Source organism: Echeneis naucrates, chromosome 12, assembly GCF_900963305.1.
Source record: "Echeneis naucrates chromosome 12, fEcheNa1.1, whole genome shotgun sequence".
NCBI lineage: Eukaryota > Metazoa > Chordata > Actinopteri > Carangiformes > Echeneidae > Echeneis > Echeneis naucrates.
In genome coordinates, this window is record NC_042522.1 from 3805792 (window position 1) to 3825708 (window position 19917).

The 19917-nt window shown below is 39.4% G+C and overlaps 1 protein-coding gene across 2 annotated transcripts; it reads right to left on the minus strand.

Annotated features, from left to right (window-relative positions):
• Nucleotides 1-1723: 1723 nt before the first annotated feature.
• dcp2 (decapping mRNA 2) lies at nt 1724-18047 on the minus strand. Of its 2 annotated transcripts, none has more exons than XM_029515240.1 (10): nt 17537-18047; nt 16759-16849; nt 16446-16573; nt 13122-13220; nt 12876-13028; nt 12683-12795; nt 12273-12377; nt 11172-11280; nt 3385-3436; nt 1724-2693 (listed from the first exon to the last, which is right to left on the minus strand). In XM_029515240.1, exons 2-10 carry the CDS (start codon nt 16811-16813, stop codon nt 2584-2586), a joined length of 924 nt encoding a protein of 307 aa, XP_029371100.1. In that variant the 5' UTR covers nt 16814-16849; nt 17537-18047; the 3' UTR covers nt 1724-2583. The 2 variants fall into 2 exon arrangements, with proteins under 2 accessions (XP_029371100.1, XP_029371099.1); XM_029515239.1 differs by having other exon boundaries at nt 16759-16910.
• Nucleotides 18048-19917: the final 1870 nt, after the last annotated feature.

The following is a 19917-nucleotide window of genomic DNA, read 5'->3' on the forward strand; positions in this document are numbered from 1 at the left end:
GACTGATGAAACAAGAGTAATTTGCTCAACATACTTAAGAGAAACTGGAACAAAAACATTGATCTTGCCATGCTAGTATCTATTTGATACACACAAGAAACCTCTGTGACAAAAAAAGTAACTCCCTAACAACAAACTTTCACTCTGCCCCATGTGCCCTAAAGATAATATCTAACTAGGTTGGTGAGCAGTGATAGCTAACATGTCCTTAGGGTCATCAGGTGGGAACCTCCTTTCATTGGTGTTTCATCCAGTGATCAGTGGCGTCCCAGAGTCACCCCCCTAATGCCAGCCATCACTGTTTCTTACACAAAGAAAACTATCTCAATCAGCACTACTGTCAACTACTCTGATCTCTCTCCAACTGCACCAGTAAAAGCGGGTGGTGATACAGACCCTGGTTCAGGTGGGAGGCATGAAGGTATAGAGGGTGCAGGAGGTGGAGGACAAGCTACACTAGCACATTCAGAAAACTAACTCACTTTAACAGTCCTAACAGACCCAAATCAAACCGTTACAGGCCAACTCACCTGAACTAACCGCAGTCTCAATGAGGCTCAAACAGGCCACACCCTCCACTTAAATATACTTCCTCTTACTGGACTTCTTCCTCTGCTTCTCCCAAGAGTCTGTCTGTCTTAAGCGCTCCCCCTGCTGGGCCCCCAGCTACTATTACTTCTTCTCATCCAAACCAACCTGACAAGATGTGCTTTAGAGTTGCAGTACCTGAACACAACGAACATAAAGGGTCTCCATTTACCCAGAGTTTTAGGTTCTGGGGAGTTGGCAATACATCATATGTTGCCCCTATCAAAAATCTAATCCTACTTTCCTCCATACTCCGCAGCTCTTTCCAACTAAGCTTTTTCTTCTCTACACCTTCCCAGTTCAACAACTGTCCCTGCTTAGCCCGAGCCACTGCCCTCGCACTCCTTAATATTAATAGAGCATACCTGTTCTACTCCACACCGGTTTGCCTGGGCCAAGCCCAAAGCCCTCCCGGCCTATTTGTACATTACCCACAAACTCTGTATGCCTAAGAGTTGCTTTCACTTCCTGCACTGCAAACACCACAGCTTCAACTTTCCTCAAAGTCCCGATTTGTCTATTCTATTCTGTCTATACTATCCTTGGTATCGATACATTTGATATTTGGTTTGGCCCAGAGAATATCCCAAATTTTCATTCAACATGACCTGAAAGGGTTTTCAAATATTTGTTTGCTGCAGCACCTGAATTTATTGTTTCAAAAATCAACTTCACTTCCCAAACCTGTACAGGCCAGCGTATTAAGACCTTTCACATCATCTTCGGTGGTTATCTGGAGGACATTGCAATCGTAATCAGTTGTAGAAAAGTGATAGATGTTTAAGACACAGAGTTGTTAAGAGAAATACCCACAAGTGAAAGTACATTAGCAGAACAAACACCAGGGTTCTGAAGACTTTTTGTTGATACTGGATCATTGTAGTATTGCTCTTTACTGTAAACATAAATGAGTATCAGTATCTGAGGTCAGTTTTACTAGAGCCGAACTAATTCTCTTTAATTAAATACCCTAATCTTCATTTATAGATCATTGTGAAAATTCACTGTTAGGGAAAACACTTCTAATAAAATAAGAAAAAAACTATTTGTGTAGCACTATCATCAAAATAAGAGCCTTTCTCCAGGAGATGAGACTACTGTCCACATGTATTCATAGTATTATAGGTCAACTGCCAAGAGTGAAAAAACTTTATTAATATTTAGAGTTGGAGCCCAACACTAGAACTGCAGAGGAAAGCATGAATTTACAACCAGTAACATGACAAGCATAAGGGTTAACATCGAGGCTCTATAAGGCCAATAGTCTGAATGATAAAATGCCAACCAAACATTAGGATAGCTGATCTGAAGCTACAGACACACCTGGGCTGTAGGACACTTTAAGGCAAACAAGACACAATCATCAAAATCACGTTTGTTGCTGAAAATATGATAACCTACTGTAGTTGAAGTCTCACTTTCCTTTGTTCGGGTGCACTAAAGTGTTTGGCTGGAAAGAAACACTGGCGTAAACCTGATGGCAGTGAAACTGCTGATTCACTGTTCAGTGATATACTGCAGTGCACACAGGAAGGAATTGGTTAACTTCAATTTGCTGGGTTTTAAATAATGGATATATTAATGTTACACATATTGGTAGCCACAGAAAATTAATTATTTTGTAATGGTCTGACTTCCTATTAAAACCTAAAAAATTGTAATGAAGCTAACACTGTTAATACACCTTTCTCTTGGTTTGAGGTCCTGATGGAGGATATGATCATCTGCTTATTATTAGGATTCTCTGAATCAACAGCTGGCACACTGAAGATGGATTGACTCAGATACCATAACTGAGAATTGCTGACTTGCATTCACTGTGTCATCTGAAAAGGCAAACTCCAGTGAAGCTTAATGTGTCTTCAGAAGACATTTCCATTGAATGTGTTCATGACAAGCAAAGTATTATGGGAAAGAGGGAGTTAAGCATCTTTGCCTGGACTATGACTAAATCATCTGATGCTATGGACACAGGAGAGGCATTGTTTCATTATATCAGTAGTCAAAACATTTCATGATGGCATCTCTGTCAAATCTGAAGTTGAGGAAAGTCTTGGAGGAGAGCAGCTGCTCAGCATCTCTACTATGGACTGTCACCTCCCCGTCTGTGGAGAGATGAATTTAAGTAGCGTTAGTGAGCCATTAATCTTAGGATGCTGTGAAAACTATATCTCATTTGTTTTATCAGCAAAGACTAGACCCTAGCCCATATGCAGCTCATCACAGACTTGCCTGTGAAAAAAAAAGCTGGATTTACAAAAGCAAGACAAGAAGGCAGCGATGCAGGAGAGTAAATAAAACTGGAATAAAAGATAGGGAATTGAAGATCAGAAGGTATATTTAGCTTCAGTTGGATGGACAAGATCCGGAGTCTGTTGACTTGGTTGGGGCCCACTCACGAGGAATAATCATTTATTACTGCTCATTTACTTAAACTTTACACTAAACTTTCTGGACTGAATTTTAACTCCTGGTTCAGGAATGATGTTGGACCTTAAGGGTCAGTAGCTGGGCTGATCAGGGACAATAAATTGTTTATATAATGGCTAATGGAACACAATATAGATAATGAAAGTCTTTAATTTAGTCCAGCTTCATCACAGTCGTGTCAAACTGAGGTTACTGAATGCACAGACTCATTACAGTAGTTGTTACCTTACAGTAACCAGCTTATATCTCACAGCAGTGTGGTGCTCAGATCTGGACTCAGTCCAGTGTTGTCTGAGAGATAAACAGCTCCAATCCAACTGACATTGAAATACTTAATTTACATTAAACATATGCTATGATCCATACCTCTGTCAAAGCTGTCCTGCAGTCTCCTGGGCTGAAGTCTGTTGTCATCTTTCTGTAGAAGCAGTGGAAAAGGTTACCTCACGGCATGAACAATCACCCATGGATTATATAATGGTTTTAAACTAGTCTGTGTATCATAGTGGTCTGTGTCGATGCACAGACTTCTGTTTGTGCTGGGTAAAGTCGCCCAGTTTCTGTAGGTCCTCTGCTTTGACCCACGCTGGGTGACTCTGATGCTACTGTGCAGGCCCAGACCTCCCACTACTCCCAGTACAGAGCAGGACCGTAAACTCATTCATTCATCAATCTTCATCCACTTCCAGGTCGCAGAGGTGCTGGAATAAATCCCAGCTCACACTGGGTACGCCCTGGACAGGTTGCCAGTTCATCACAGGGCCAACACACAGAAACAGACAAACAACCACTCACACCTATGGACAATTTAGAGTTGCCAGTTAACCTTGACATGCATGTCTTTGGACAGTGGGAGGAAACTGGAGTACCCAGAGGAAACCCACGCAGACACGGGGAGAACATGCAAACTCCGCACAGAAAGGCCCCAGGCCAGGAACCAAACCAGCTCAAGATCTCTTTAACAAAAATGAACTTGACTAAATTAAATTTGAATAATGTTAACACAATTTCTATACTTTTTATTTATTTTTTTTTTTTATTGAAGCTATATTTTGACCTCACAGCATAAAAATCTCTCAAGTGACAGATATTCAGCTTTCAGAAAACAGTATGAACACACAGTGTGAGTCGTCGTTCATCTCTGTCTGTCTCTACGTGTTGGTCCTGCGATGGACTGGTGATCTGTCCAATGTGAGCTGGGATTGGCTGAACGAACACTGACACAGTCCTCATGAACATTAACATTATTAATTTTAAAACCCGTTTAAAGCTTACCTAAGTGGTGAAACTGAAACATAAATTTAATGCCACTTATTCAAATTATTGGCAGGGAACTGAACATTCACACAGTTGTAGTAATTAACCCTAGTCATACAGTAAATATATTTATTGAGCTCAATCAAAGTATTATCGCACACAAATCATCACTCACATCAATACCACATGAAATTAGTGAGAATGATGAACCTGTCTTTCTCAAAAGAGTTTCTCTATTCTTGGAGCGATGGATGACAAACGGACTCTGAGAGCATCCTCTACTTGTAAATGAGCCCTGTACTTATTTCTTGTACTTGATCACAGACAAAGTGAAAAAAGATGATTCACTGAGGTAACAGGTAGGAAAGGGGAGCAATATCTCCATGGCCTCAGCAGTGAGTTTGGGATACCCATGTGAGAGCGAGGGTCAAAAGTCCGCGTGAACTAGCTGAGATCGCGCCTTTAATATCCTATCATAAGATAATTCCAACAGCTGCTCGTCTGCCTTACCTGTCAGGCCATTTGCTGTTGCAGCTGGTGCAAGAGGATTGCATACCCTTTCCTAAGCATCAGTGTAGTAGTATGAGTAAGAGCTGAATGGATCGAAAAAAGTCTGGTGATTGGCGATTCTATTCTGAGCAACGTGAAGTTTGTGACAGCGGTGGCCATAGTGAAGTGTATCCCGGGGGCCAGAGCAGGCGACATCCAATCTTATCTGAAACTGCTGGCTATTGATAAATGTAAATATGGTAATATTGTTATTCACGTTGGCAGTAACAACACCCAACTTTGCCAGTTGGAAGTCACAAAAATGAATGTGGAATCGGTGTGCAAGTTTGCCAAAACAATGTCGGTTTCTCTGGCCCCTCCCAAATCGGACCAGTAATGACATGGACAGCCGCATGTCGTCATTTAACCGCTGGCTGTCAAGGTGGTCTCTCGAAAACAATGTTAGCTACATAGATAACTGGAATACTGGAAGACTATGGGGGAGACCTGGTCTGATTAGGAGAGATGGTGTCCTTCCCACCGCGGATGGGGCCGCTCTTATATCTAGGAATATGGCTGACTTTATTAGAAAGCCAAAACTCTCACAGCCCCAAGTCAAGACCAGGAGGCAGAGCCGCAGCTTAACATGCTCCTCTGCGCCTCAGTCAGAGCTGTTCCCTGCCAAGAATAGAATAGAGTCTCTGTCTTTGTTTAGGTCAACAGAAACTGTGTCTGTCTCCTGACCACCTAAATTTAGAAAAGTTACTAAACCCAAATTAAACAGAAGAGGAGCTAAAAACAAAACCTTAAATGAAATCAAAACAGCCACAAATTTGATCTCAAATAACACTGCAATTAAATGTGGACTGTTGAAAATTCTATCACTGTCATCAAAATCTCCACTTGTTAATGATCTTATCACTGATCATTGTATTGATTTATTTTGCATAACAGAAACCTGGCTGCAGCAGGATGAGTATGTTCATATCCCTCGTACCACAGGTCGAGGAGTGGGGGTGGCTGCGATATTTCAATCAAGCTTATTAATCAACCCCAGACCAAAATCTGGCTGCAGGTCGTTGGAAAGCCTCACTCTTAGTCTTTCCCACTCAAACTGGAAAGGTGAAAAACCAGTTCTGTTAGTTACAGTATACCGTCCACCTGGTCCGTAGTTTTCTGAGTTTATATCAGTTAGTCCTCAGCACAGATAAAATCATTATACTGGGAGATTTCAATATACATGTAGATCGATCAATCAATCAATCAAATCCTTTATTTGTCCCTCGAGGGGTAATTTCGTTTCACACCCATTACCTCATACAACTACATAAAATTAATCACAATTATTACTAGTTGAAATGTAATAATGGAACACATCAGAATTATACATACAGCACATATACATTTGACTGACATATGGCATTGAAATTGACAAGTTAACAATGTTTCCTCAAAACTCTCTTTTAACCGACCATTACCTCGTTACATTTGAGTTTGATTTAAATGGCTGCACAGCATCAAGGAATAAATTCAGCTATAGAAGATGTTTATCTGAAGATGCTGTGGCTAAATTTAAAGAGAACATCTGTACATCATTTCCAAAAAAGCCTTATCTAAATTCAATTGAGGATTTCTCCCATACGCAGGTTGATGACCTTGTGATTAGCACTATGGTCACACTGCGTTCAAATCTTGATGATGCCAGCCCTCTCAAAAAGAAAGTCATCAAACAGAGGAGGCTGTCTCTGTGGTATAGTTCCCAAATTCGTGCCTTAAAGCAGACGTCAAGGAAATTAGAAAGATGTTGGCGTTCCAGTAACTCAGAGTCTCATAGAGCCTGGAAAGATAGCTTAAAAATGTATAAAAGAGCTCTCCACTGTGCTAGAAGTTCATATTACTCAGCTGTAATAGAAGAAAGCAAGAACAACCCCAGGTTTCTCTTCAGCACTGTAGTCAGGCTGACAGAGAGCCATAGCTCAGTTGAACCAGTGATCCTCTTAGCTCTAAGCAGCGACCATTTTATGGACTTTTTTTTTTTCTTCAGATAAAATTCGCACTATCAGAGAAAGAATTCATCAGCTCTTACCTACATTAGACAATAATCTTCTACTGAATAGAACAACTCCTGAATCAACTGCAACACCTATTGTACATCTGGAATTATTCTCACCTCTGAATCTCTCAGAGCTAGCTTCTATAGTTTCATCATCCAGACCGTCAACCTGTCTATTAGACCCAGTAACAACTAGTCTCTTTAAAGAGATTTTTTACTTAATTAAGCCGTTCATTCTTGATCTGATTAATTTGACCTTATCTTTGGGTTATGTACCTCAGACTCTTAAGACCACAGTCATCAAAGCCCAGCTTAAAAAGCCGAACCTTGATCCAGATATTTTGGCAAACTATAGACCCATATCAAACCTTCCATTCATTTCTAAAATCATTGAGAAAGCAGCAGAAAACCAATTGCATGACCATCTGGATAGGAACAGTTTGCTTGAAGAGTTTCAGGCAGGATTTAGAGCCCATCATTGCCCATCATCCACTTTACTCTTTATCTGCTTCCTTTGGTAACATTATGAGGAAACACAGCATCAACTTTCATTGCTATGCAGATGACACCCAGCTGTACCTATCAATGAAGCCAAATGAAGTCACTAAGATAGTCAAACTGCAGACATGTCTTGAAGACATAAAAGTCTGGATGACCCAAAATCTTTTACTCCTTAACTCTGACAAAACTGAAGTTATTGTACTCCGACAAACGCCATCTAATCATCTAATCAGTCTAGATGGCATTAACCTTGGCATAACTTTTGACCAGGACATGTCCTTTGTCCCTCACATAAAACAAGTCAGTAGGGCAGTTTTCTTCCACCTGAGAAACATTAAGAAAATCAGAAACATCCTCTCTCAGGATGATTCAGAAAAACTAGTCCATGTATTCGTAACTTCTAGGCTGGACTACTGTAACTCATTATTATCTGGATGTCCAAACAAATCTCTGAAAGGCCTTCAGTTGATTGAGAAAGCTGCTGCACGAATATTAACAGGAACTAAGAAAAGAGATCACATCTCTCCTGTGTTAGCTGCTCTTCATTGGCTGCCGGATTTAAAATCCTTCTGTTAATATATAAGGCTCTTAATGGCCAAGCTCCATCATATCTCAGAGAGCTCATAGTTCCTTACTGTCCTAGCAGGCCACTCCGCTCCCTATATGGAGGTTTACTTGTGGGTCCTAGAGTCTCAAAGAGTAAATCAGGAGGCAGATCTTTCAGTTATCAGATTTCTCTTCTATGGAACAAACTCCCAGTATTGGTCCTGGGGGCAGACCCCTTAGCAATTTTCAAGATCAGGCTTAAAACCTTTCTGTATGACAGAGCTTATAGTTTAAAAAAACAAAGTCCATCTACTCTTTAGCTATGCTGCTATAGGCCTAGGCTGCTGGGGGAAGGACTGAGCATCTTTCTCTCCCTCTCCACCCGTACTCCCCCCACCCCCCTTGCATGTGCTGACAATAAACATGGTTCCTAGAAATCCGTTTCTCCCAGCATGTGTACTGTATTTACTAACCATGTTTTCCCAAAGTCTCTGGTTTTCCCAGCTCCTCTCCTCTCTCTCCCTGTTCTTATGCTGCAGGTGGTGGTTCATCGACATCCCATGTTCCTACAATGCCTGCTGATCCCTTATCCTCATGAATTCCACACTACAGCATCAACCCCATGAACTTAATGCAGCATGATGTTCCTGCCTACACCTGTTTGAATATCCCCCTCTCCTATTCTCATTCTCACCCTACACTACACCCCCTGCTCCCCGTGCCTCTCTTGTTCTCTCTCCCACTCTCAACCCAACTGGTCAAGGGAGATGGCCGCCTTCCCTGAGCCTGGTTCTGCCCAAGGTTTCTGCCTCATAAAGGAAGTTTTTCCTTGCCACTGTCACCAAGTTCTTGCTCATCAATCATTTTATAGAGTTTGGTCTAGACCTGCTCTATATTTAAAGTGCCTTAATGTAACTTTGTTATGATTTGGCGCTATACAAATAAATCTGATTTGATTAGATTTTTTGTCTTTGAACTCTGGGTACTTCATAATCAGGTGCTGATGTTTAGCTTGGCTAGCTTCATGGTTTCATTTGCTAGCACCTGAAGTCACATTACACATTTTGGTCTCCCATCACCGTTCTCAATAAAAACAAACTTGAGATAACTGCTGTCATATTTTCTAATTTTAACTGGTTTAAAGGCTTAGCACCACTTGATGATGTGGATGCACACCAATTTTGATAGTCTAGAACTTTGCACAAAATGAGTCCAGAGTAAAGTGACGTTATGCATGGGAGTAATACCAAAATCATCTCTCAGTTTTAATTGGCCCAAAGCCTAGGTAGGCAGGTAATTTGTTTAGTACAATTGTTTTATTGGTGTTTTGGTCCCCATATGTAGTTATGCATTTTTAAAATTATGGGGAGTAACTAATAATTTATTGGAAATCATTTCGCGGACCACCTGCCTACGGCTTGGCGACCCCAGTTGGAGATCCACAAATTTTTTACACCAAGTACCACCACAATTACCAACACTAAAATACAGTAGTGTAATAGGTATTGTAGTATTGTGTTAGTAGTGTCAGCGAGTCTAAGGGCCTCTGAGTTGCGCAGGCATGCAAAGGCCCAGTCATCACTGCTTGCGGGAATTGTTTTTAGTCAATTTCTTGCTCAATTGGCAGTAAAAGGCAACATGTTGACATTGGCATTCAGTTGGTCCGATCACCTCTTGGTTTTAGAAATGTGGCTTTACTGAGTGTGTTCAGCTGTTCACGTGAAATGAGTGAGAATGTTTCATTTCAAAATTTTCCCCCCTTAAATGTAATTGTTTGTGTATAATGCTCATGCTTGTCTGACTTTGTCTTATGAACTTTGAGTTCTTTCATCAGTTTGGTTTGCTGGTGATATTGATGGCAAGCCTTGCATTCAGAACATTCATTGGAATCATGCCACTGCACAGTTAAGTTTGGTACACTCACAGCAACAGATACCACGCATTTAATTTCATTCTCATTTCCCCTCTCAATCCTCTGATCCCCATTTACGTGCATTCATACACCACCCCTCTGGAACTTTGAACTTTGACCCGTTTTTAATGTTTATATCCTGTTATTATTTTATAATACAAGAAAGTGACATAATCTTACATTTATTTCTTGCTTTCTTGATTCTCCTTTTAAACATTACTTTGTGCTCCAGTGGCCAAACCCTCTGGTCCATTTCATATCATTACATATCAAAGTTTTTATTATTATTATTATTTGTGTAACAATATACATGAATGCATACAAACCATATTTATTATTTTGTATTTATTTATAGATTGCGACCTGTACTACTTGGGTCTTGCCCTGTTCTACTTCACATGCCAAAAGATATGTGAAATAAAGATGTTGTAAAAATAAAATGGCTACTCCTGCACTGACGCTGGTACAGTGACTTCTAAAGAGCTTTCTCCTCCTAACCATTCCCTGGTCCCTTTCATAATTACTTGAGTTAAGATGAGCACATCTTTTTAGTTCTGTTAAGTTCGGTTACCACTTCTCACTCTCTGTTCCTACTGCATTTTAAATTACAGCTTGCAAAACTGGGAAAGAAAAGCAAAACAGTGAACTTCTTCCATGAAAAACAACAATCTGCTCTAAATATTTTACTTAGCAGTTCATATCTTGCTAATTTCACTGTAGGCCTGTCATAATGTTTATTCAAAAAATTGTTAATCTCTTACAATTTATATGAATGCTCATCATCCTGTGACCCAATACTTGTGGCCAATATCACCACAATTATAGCACTTTATTCTGCCAGAACTTTCCTGCAGAGATTGACCACAGAGTCCAGATCTTTAAAGCAAAGACAACTGAATATAGTCAAATATTTTCCAGGGCCAACCTGTTCTCTTTCCAGCAGTTAATTAGGGATGAAGGACAGCCAGCCAACATGACAATCTGTGTAGAAGGCACACACATGGGGTGATGGCCAAAAATCGATAATCCAGAACCAGGCCTCCCTCAACTTGCTGATGCCTGACCTACTCCCCTACAGTCAAGGGAACCTGTTTCACAGTCAACTATGGAGCAGCCATAACCCTAGTCACATTTCTGATAAAAAGGAGAAGCAAACCGTCAACAGGTACATATGTCAGGACTCTTGACTATTGTATACCTACCTCTGCACTCAATCCCAAATCAATAAATTAAAAAAACTCTGGCCTTCTTGTGAAGGACAAGATGAAAGAATCTAAAAAAAAAGGAATAATCCAAACATTTCAATCTCATTCAGCAGCCCCACACATGCCACATCCACTCACACTGCACCATCAACTGGATGAGGATGCTGTTGAGGAGCTGGTGTTTTCTAACCTGGTTTAGCTCATACTGGCTCAGCTGACCCACAGTCTTCTGCTGCATCTGCTTTGTCCAACTGTTTCCAGAGGACACATCTGTATTAGTGAGGCGCCATGACTTAGACCTGAGAGAAAAAAATAAATGATATCAAATTTTCTATTCTACAGAAAAGACAGGAATGGAGCCAACACCCTCTTAAAAAACCTTCTCATGTTTTTTTTTTTTTTTTTTTTATAATGCACATGTAACCACTCAGGAAACTTTCCTGAGACGGTTGCTTGTTTTGGTGGTGGTGAGCTCTATCCCAAGTTTTTGACACAGATCAAGGAGGTATTTTATGATTATCCTGCTTGAGCTAACAAACCTAAACTCACTTAGCTATACCACAGCAGCTCACGGTGGCTCACTGTGGTATAGCTTATCTGCTGCATAGCTAATATGCTATGGACATCTTTAAAAAAAAAAATATATATATATATATATATATATATTAAAAAAAACTGTGTGCAGTTACAATCACAGACAGGTGTGTTACAGTAACATCATTCGGCCAGAGACTGTTTATAACTTAAAGTAAAGCCACCATTCCACTGGTCAAAATAACCCTTAAACATCTTTTGGCAAGTAACTTTAAAAACTATATTAAAAGCTAAAATAAAACATTTAGACCTGGATGAAATTACTCCACATTATAGAGATGGGTATCAATCAGCAGCAACATTAGCAAAACTTCCTGGTGGATTTGCTAATTTTATTCCTCAAAATGTTCTTAGAGAGAACTAAAGCTACAAAATAACAGAATCACTCATGAAAGTGGTTCAGAGGCTCCGAAATGTTCATGGTAGCATTTTTATAGATGAGATGTGACAGATCCATTATATCAGTTTGCACAGCAGCTCATAGCTCACCTACCCTCCACCCCTCTCTCTTCGTGCTCTGATTACTTGCTCTTGTAGTTGTACAAGGGCAAAGAGCAAGGCAAATTAGTCAAAAGTAGAAATGGGGTCACCTGGCTTTTATTTGAAACATTCACTTGCATTTTAAAAACCTGCTTATACCCTCTGATTTTGGTGGTAAACAAATAAACTCAGATGGAGCTTTAGATGTTGGGTTTACCAAGCACTGTCTGATGGTTTTGATGGAGTGTGGCTATTGTTGGTAAACTCCTCGTCACTGTCTGTTGACTCTCCTTTCTGTCTGCTGATCCAATCTCGCAGAGGCCTATGCAGGGAGAACAGGATGTGTCACAGCAGTCAACACTATTAAGACAACACTAAGGCAAACATAAAATCTTATCTGTGTTTGTAAAAACATATCCACAACTTAGTAAACTTCACAACAGTCAGACCTGCTAAACCATGGACAGTCAGGCAAATTGGTTACCCCTCATTTCAGTCCTTATGCTAAGCTGATCAAGACAAATTCATCAGATTGATTATAGTGCTGTACCAAGCCCATAAATAGAAGTGAAAATGTATTTTCTCTGCTGGATCATTCAGCGATGAGGGTAACGATTACCCACACACCTTATGAATGGGATAGCCATGAAAAACCTGTTTGGGGCCAGCCCAAGTTTAGATTTGGGAGTCATGTCATTCCTGTGACATGGCAACTTCTCAACAGGAAACCATTCGATGTTCTGCAGGAATAAGAGAAAACCATGAAACATGTGAGCCATGAACCAGACTTGCAACCATGACAGTAAAGAGCAGTTCTCACCCTGATTTCTTTCCGTGTTTTGGGATTGAACTTTGTGTCCTTTGACACTCCCGGTATAAGGTAGAGCCTCACCAGTTGGTCTGTGATTTTCTGCTCGATGTACATGTCTTTACATATGCGATTTTTGATGTCAAATCCTGTCTCCTCTAATACCTGGATACACAAACTTTTTAACTATGACCTTAAAGCACTCATCACATGTATGCTCATGAAGATTCACTTTGATCAGAAGAAAATGAGACTCACCTCACGCACTGCACAGTCATGAGGAGCCTCATCCTCATTGACCTTCCCCTTTGGAAAGCCCCAGCCTGACTTTGCCAAGTACCCCTGAACAAGCAGCACCTGGAGAGAGGGTTCCAGCAGGTGAGCTGATTTTGATACCCAATTGTCAAAATAAAAATCAGTGTTTCTGGCTGTCAAATATTATATTGCTTTTCAATCTCAGTATAAAAAAGATGGGATCTGGTTTGTTTGATGATCTTCTCTGTCTCACTCTTTTTCCTTCCAGTCAAACTTTTTATGAATATACTCTATACGTCAGTACAGTTCTCTGCCAACAGCTAGCCCTTTCACTGATGGTATTCTATGGCTTCCCCTCCTCACAGAGTGCCAATGATTTTCTTCTGGACATCTGTCTTCTAGACAACTGTCAAGTAAGTAGTACCAGTATTCAGTTTAGTTAATTACAGAGTGATAATTGGTATTTATGCTGTTTAAATGGCCATTTATTCCAGAAGTCATGACAAAATGTTTCTCCAAATTTTCTACAATATTCAAATTATTTTATTTTTTAAGTCATGTGTATGTTTTACATCTTCAGCATAATAAAATATCAAACATGAAGTTCATTAATTTTAATTATTAAATTTTTTTAGTTCTCATATACATAAGTATTTCTAATGAGGTCTTAGGACTTGAAATAATTTAAATTAAGTATTGAACACAGTATTGGTAACCATTTTTCTCAGTAAATATATTTCTAAAGGTGCTACTGACATTAGATTTTCACCAGATGTCCGTAACATCCCATCCCATAATACTTCGTACAAAAGCCTTTGTTGGTAATAACAGCTTCAAGTTGCCTCCTGTTGCAGGCATTGCTCAGGTGTGATTTTGGCCCATTCTCCTGCACAGTCTTCAAATCTTTAAGTTCTGTGGGCCTCTTCTATGAACTCTAATCTTTAATTCTTTCCATGAAACAGGCTTGTCTAAATGTTGTGCAGCAAACTTTAAACGAGCTTCAACACGTTTTTCTTGCATGCAGTCTTGCATGGTGAGCGTGCATACAGGCCATGGCTGTTGAGTGCACGACTTATTGTTTGTTTGTTTTTTTTTTGTAAACAATTGTACCTGCTAATTGCTTCTGAAGCCCTCCACAAGTGGTCCTTGGCCCTTGGACAACTCTTCTGATAATTCTTTTGACTCCTCTTTCAGAAATCTTGTGAGGAGTACCTGGTCGCGGCCGGTTTATGGTGAAATGATGTTTCCACTTCCAGATTCTGGCCAAAACTGTGCTCACTGGAACATTCAGAAGTTTAGAAATCCTTCTATAACTAGGGATGCACAATACATCGGCATTAATATCGGTATTGGCCGATGTTGGTTATTTTTTAACATATCGGCATCAGTCCGATGAGTAAAATTGGGCTGATATTAACAACCAATGTTTATTTCTGTGTAGTTGCCAGTTGTGTGTATGTTTCAGGAGGGGGAGGGGGATTTGGGGACTTGTTTGAGCACATGAGTGTTAGTGACGCAACACAAGATTGTGGGATGTTTAACTGAAGCAGAGAAACAATGTCAGTGATGTGGACGTTTTTCACAGAAAGATACTCGAAAAGCAGTATGCAATACTTGCAGAGGCAAGGTAATGCAGGGAGGATGCCGCGTAAAACCATTCAACATCACCAATTTGATATGTCATTTGAAAAACCGCCATCCAGGAATTCACAAACAGTGGCAGGAAGTTAAGGCTTGGGACACACTGCCTGCCTGAGCCATGCAGCTGCAGTGGCGCATCATTTATAGGACTCTTGTGTATTTTTTTCTGCGAGCCACGCACGGTCTGCAGAGAAAATGACCTGTTCAGAATCATAAAGACATCATACCACCAATAATCCATAATGTATATCAATGTCACAGTCATATAGCATCTGGTGTGCTTCAATAGCATGCATTAAAAATTATTTATTTTATAATTGTTGTGGCACATTGCTGATCCATGGTGGAAACCTGCTTGTTTTTTCTGGCTTTTGTTTTAGAAAAGTCATACACCAAAGTGTGTTTTCATGCGACGCACATGCAGGCAGTGTATCCCAGGCAGTTAGGACATGTTTTGATATTTTTGATTTAGTCTTTTTCAGAGATTTGAGTTTAAATGGAGGAGACCTGAGCGTAAACATGTTTTGAAATTTAATAAATGCCTGGTTTCCATGAATACTGCCAAGTTTGACAAGTTAACTTTCTCAGGATATTATTTTGATTTATGATGCTTATTGTGATTTCATAATCCAAACTTTCACAAGAGTTTTTTGAGTTGAAGAAGTTAAACTGTACTTTAATTTACATATTTGCTCCAAGTTGTAAAAGTTGCTAAAATGAATTGTTTTGAAAATAAAGCAAGACATTAAAAAAATTCAGTTTGCATGATCTTCAGAATGTACAAAATGTGATCATCTCACGATTTTTTTTAAAAACAGACACTGATATTGGTAAACACCGGTAATATCAGCAAAAGTTATATTGGATATCGCCCAAACATTTCATATCAGTGCATCCCTATCTATAACCAATGCCCTCAGTATGCTTTGCAACAATAAGGCTGCGATGGCCTTGAGAGAGTTCTTTGCTTTTACCCATCATGAGATGTTTCATGTGTGACACCTTGGCAATGAGACACCTTTTTATAGGCCATCAGTTGAGACTGAACCGGCTTATTAATTTACAATTTAATTTGCAATTTACACTGACGAGGGGCAGGATTGCTTTCTGATTACTGATAGAATTCAGCTAGTGTCTTGACTGTTGGTGCCTTTTGGCACCTCCATTTCTTCATGTGTTCAATACTTTTTCCCTGTGTCATTCCATTTTATCACATGCATGTGTAGGTTGCATGGGTTGTTACCGACATCTTGTAAAAATTTCATGTCAGTAGCACCTTCAAAAATATATGTGAATGAAAAAAATCGTGACATGTTCAATACTTCTTTTACCCACTGTAAAATTGTGAAACACCTATAGAATGTGGCTTTAATTCAATAGTGAACTCAATGAACCCAGACCTATAACTTTGATCATGACATAAGTGCCCAATGGTAAGCCCACATTCGGGCCAGAGCTAATTCGTTAATACCCGTTTTTAAAGTTGTGCGTCTGTTTACCCAAAATGGCCTCAGAATTTTCATAATAATAATTTTTTTTGTGGCTTTGTACCAGTGATGATATTGTCCTCATCACACCATCTGTTGAGATTTGACCTGACCTGTTTGGCCTCTGTTTCCAAATCTCCCATATAATGAAGCATTTATAAAGTCAGAGGATGTCAGTCAACTTACAAATGCAACTTACATCTTCAAGTGATTCATCCAGAATGATGGCTCCATAGGTAGGTACACCCATCTTGTACTCCTTCCACTGCTCTAGCACCTTCTGTACATCTTCTCCATGAGGCAACAGAAAAGGACAGTGATGGAAGAGTTTGTAGCTGTCAAGGGAAAACCATTAGTGTAATTCCTTTTGCACTTTCGTTGTCACATCAAAAAGACAAAGAGATACGATGTATATAAATGCAGTTAATGGTATATAAATCTTATTACAATTTAAATACAAAACATAAATAAATAATAATAAGGTCATGATTATCAGCCAGATCGAAAGATATCAGCTTTGGCGAAGTCCCTGATCCCACAGTGAGGAGCTCCTGGAGTGTTTTGCATGCAGAAATCCAGGTAGAACCAGTGCGCCAACTCAATCTGGAAGCACACCCGTATGGCATTATCCCTCTCTTCACTTGGAATATGCAGGATGAACCGACTGGAGCAACAGGAAAACGTGATCAGAACTGAATTAACACAGTTGCTGGGCGAGATGTGTTAGCTTTTGTTCACACCTAGAGACTTGAGACATTGGGCATGAACACGAAACAGTTCATTGTGATGTGCAGAATAGTAATAATACACGTGTACCTATATGATCATTATCCCTTGCAGTTGCTTCTGTAAATTAACTTGATTTCCAGACTAGCTATTGTCCTTCTTTAGAAAACTTTATATTTTTTTATTTTAACTAAATTAAGCCGTGCCATTAACATTGTCTACCAGTGAATTAGCGAAAGCTGGCTGGCATGGCGTGGTAACCTCAAAGAGGAAAGGGAGGTGAGTCTGGACTACAGAAGCCGGTGAAGACTACAGTTGAGAACTACGGACACTGACAACGATTGCTAATTGTAAGTATACATAACTTTACAAACGTTTCCATAACAGCGGAGCTCAACAACAACAACAGGAAACAACAAGCCCACTTCAGGAACAGCAAAGCTAACTACGACGACAGAAAACGAGTTACAGAGAGCGATAGGTTCGCTCATTTTAGGGAACCCGGTACAAAACAACGAACAAAAGGTAACAAATGTCGCCACAGCGTCCGGTGGCTGCTGATACCTGCAGAGGTCGTCCAGGACTCCGGAGGGAATCTCTACTCTTTTGGTTTCCATGTTGGTTGAAAACATTACGGCTCGCTCACACGGATTTCCCAATCATTGCCCTGCCTTCATTAGCAACGTAAAATACCCCACATCGGCTCGTACTTCTCGTACTGGTTCTTCTGTTTCATCGAAAACTGTCGAGTCTGCTGATTGTGTGGCTTCCAAGTTTCATCCGACGACGGGTAGCGATGGAAAGGCCCGGCACTAAAGACAGCAGCATGGCGGTGTGGCCTCAAAGGCGATCGTGTGATCATGTGAAACGAGACCGCTGTATGAGGAGCAATGCTGAGCATTGACGGCATGACAGTGCACCCATCGTATGGGTTTATCTCCACAGATTGACGCAGTTTTTCTGTGGTTTGTGGTGAAAGTCTTCAACTAAACTACAGTTTTTAGCTTAAATTAGGCTAACTAAACGCTAATGGGACATTGTCTACAAATGTGAAGCTCGTAATTCCAACAGCCTCTTCTACCCAAACGCAACATTAGTTTACAACCGGAAGTTAATGGGTCCCCCCCCACACACACACTTTATTTAATCATACTATAAATCTCAAAAAAAAAGGAATGTGAACGCAAACAAAGAAAAAAATGTATCATGAAAAAAATCGCAAGGGTCAACATGGACAGTACAAGGTATAATATACACAGTAAACTCAAGAAAAAAAAAGAAAGAAGCACAGCTCCAAGGTCTTCACAGCCTTCTTATTTTTTAAAGATGACATAATTTTAAAGTAAAGCTCTAGTTCTTTTATTGAAAACAATAAATATAGACTTCTTTCAAATAATATATGTGTACATATACATATATGAATGTAAAATAAAGCCACACATATGATTATACATATGATTATATCCCGTGACCCGGAAATGGATAAAGCGATTGAAGATGAATGAATGAATGAACATTGTTATATCAATTAAAGTCTTTAAAACACACTAAGAATACATTGTCAAACTCAAGATCAAAGTTAGTTATTCCACATATATTTGTTGACACAGTTTATGTATACATTTTCAGAAAAGATGGGCAAGAGTCTCAGTTTGGAAATCTCAGAAGGCACAACTTAGGTCATTATTTTGCTATTAGAAGTGAGCAAAAGACTCAGCTCCAGATGCCACATACTCCAGAATTGATTATTTTTTTAATGAGTAAAGGGGATATACACAAAGTGAGCAACAACAAGACAAAAAACTACTACATGACTTCTTTGACATGACAAAGGAGATAAAAGCTGACCCTGATCGTGAAGTTGTTCAATTATTTGGGAGAGCTTATGAAAGTAAAAAATGTAGAGTAATCTCACCCCAATATAGAAGTTTGATGTCATGAAGAAAGTCTTCCTTTTTTTATATCAAAGAAAAATGGGAAAAGGAATTGAAAGAGCAAATAACTGAGGAAGAGTGGTTAAATATTTGTAACACACACACACAGTGCACGTCCACTAGCTCCAGGAGCTGGAGAGAATTTAACTGGAAGAATATGGTCCGATTTTTTTAATAACTTCAAAGATGAGGACAGGAATGGTGCTGGAGAGCATGTGGCCACATAGATACTGAGCATACACACATATTCTGGTCCTGCCAAAAGATAAAAGGTTACTTGGACAAAATATGAAAGGGTCTACAAAAAGTAATAGAGTATGAGATACAAAAACAGGTAACATACTTGGGGAATTTAACAGGAGATATAACACCAAAAGAGAATGAGTATCTTGCTTAAGTACTGCTATCAGCTAGTAAAAAAACTATTCTGAAAATATGGTACAAAGTAGACCCAATGACTGAGGATCAGTGGATGTGCACTGTGGAAGAAATGTTTTAATGGAGAAAATCACACATAAACTGATATATATATATATATATATATATATATATATATATATATATATAAGAATTGTTTAATTATGTATGTATGGTATGCAATATATCCAGATGGGAGAGCATCAAAAATTTTGAAAAACTGGAAAAACTGGAAACAGCATCACTATTAAATAACTGATTTATCCAAACAATGTTATTATTGAGTCAACTATTGAAAAATAGGGCTCTGGTTTTTTAAAGTACATTTCTCTTTTTCTATATAGAGTATCTGTGCTGTGAAAAGCAGTTATAAATCATAGACCATGTATACAGTGTTTGATTGTGAAAGTTAGAAAGACGAATGGGAATGGCATACTAAAAGAAATTTCAACCCACCTTTTTCTATGATTGGGATGAAATTTAAAGAACACATTTTCTGAGACTTATTAATAGAGATCCTCAAGTATGCCATTGCATCTTTGAAAGGAATATTCTTTCATTGCAAATAATTTACATTTGTTTACATTTAAGTCA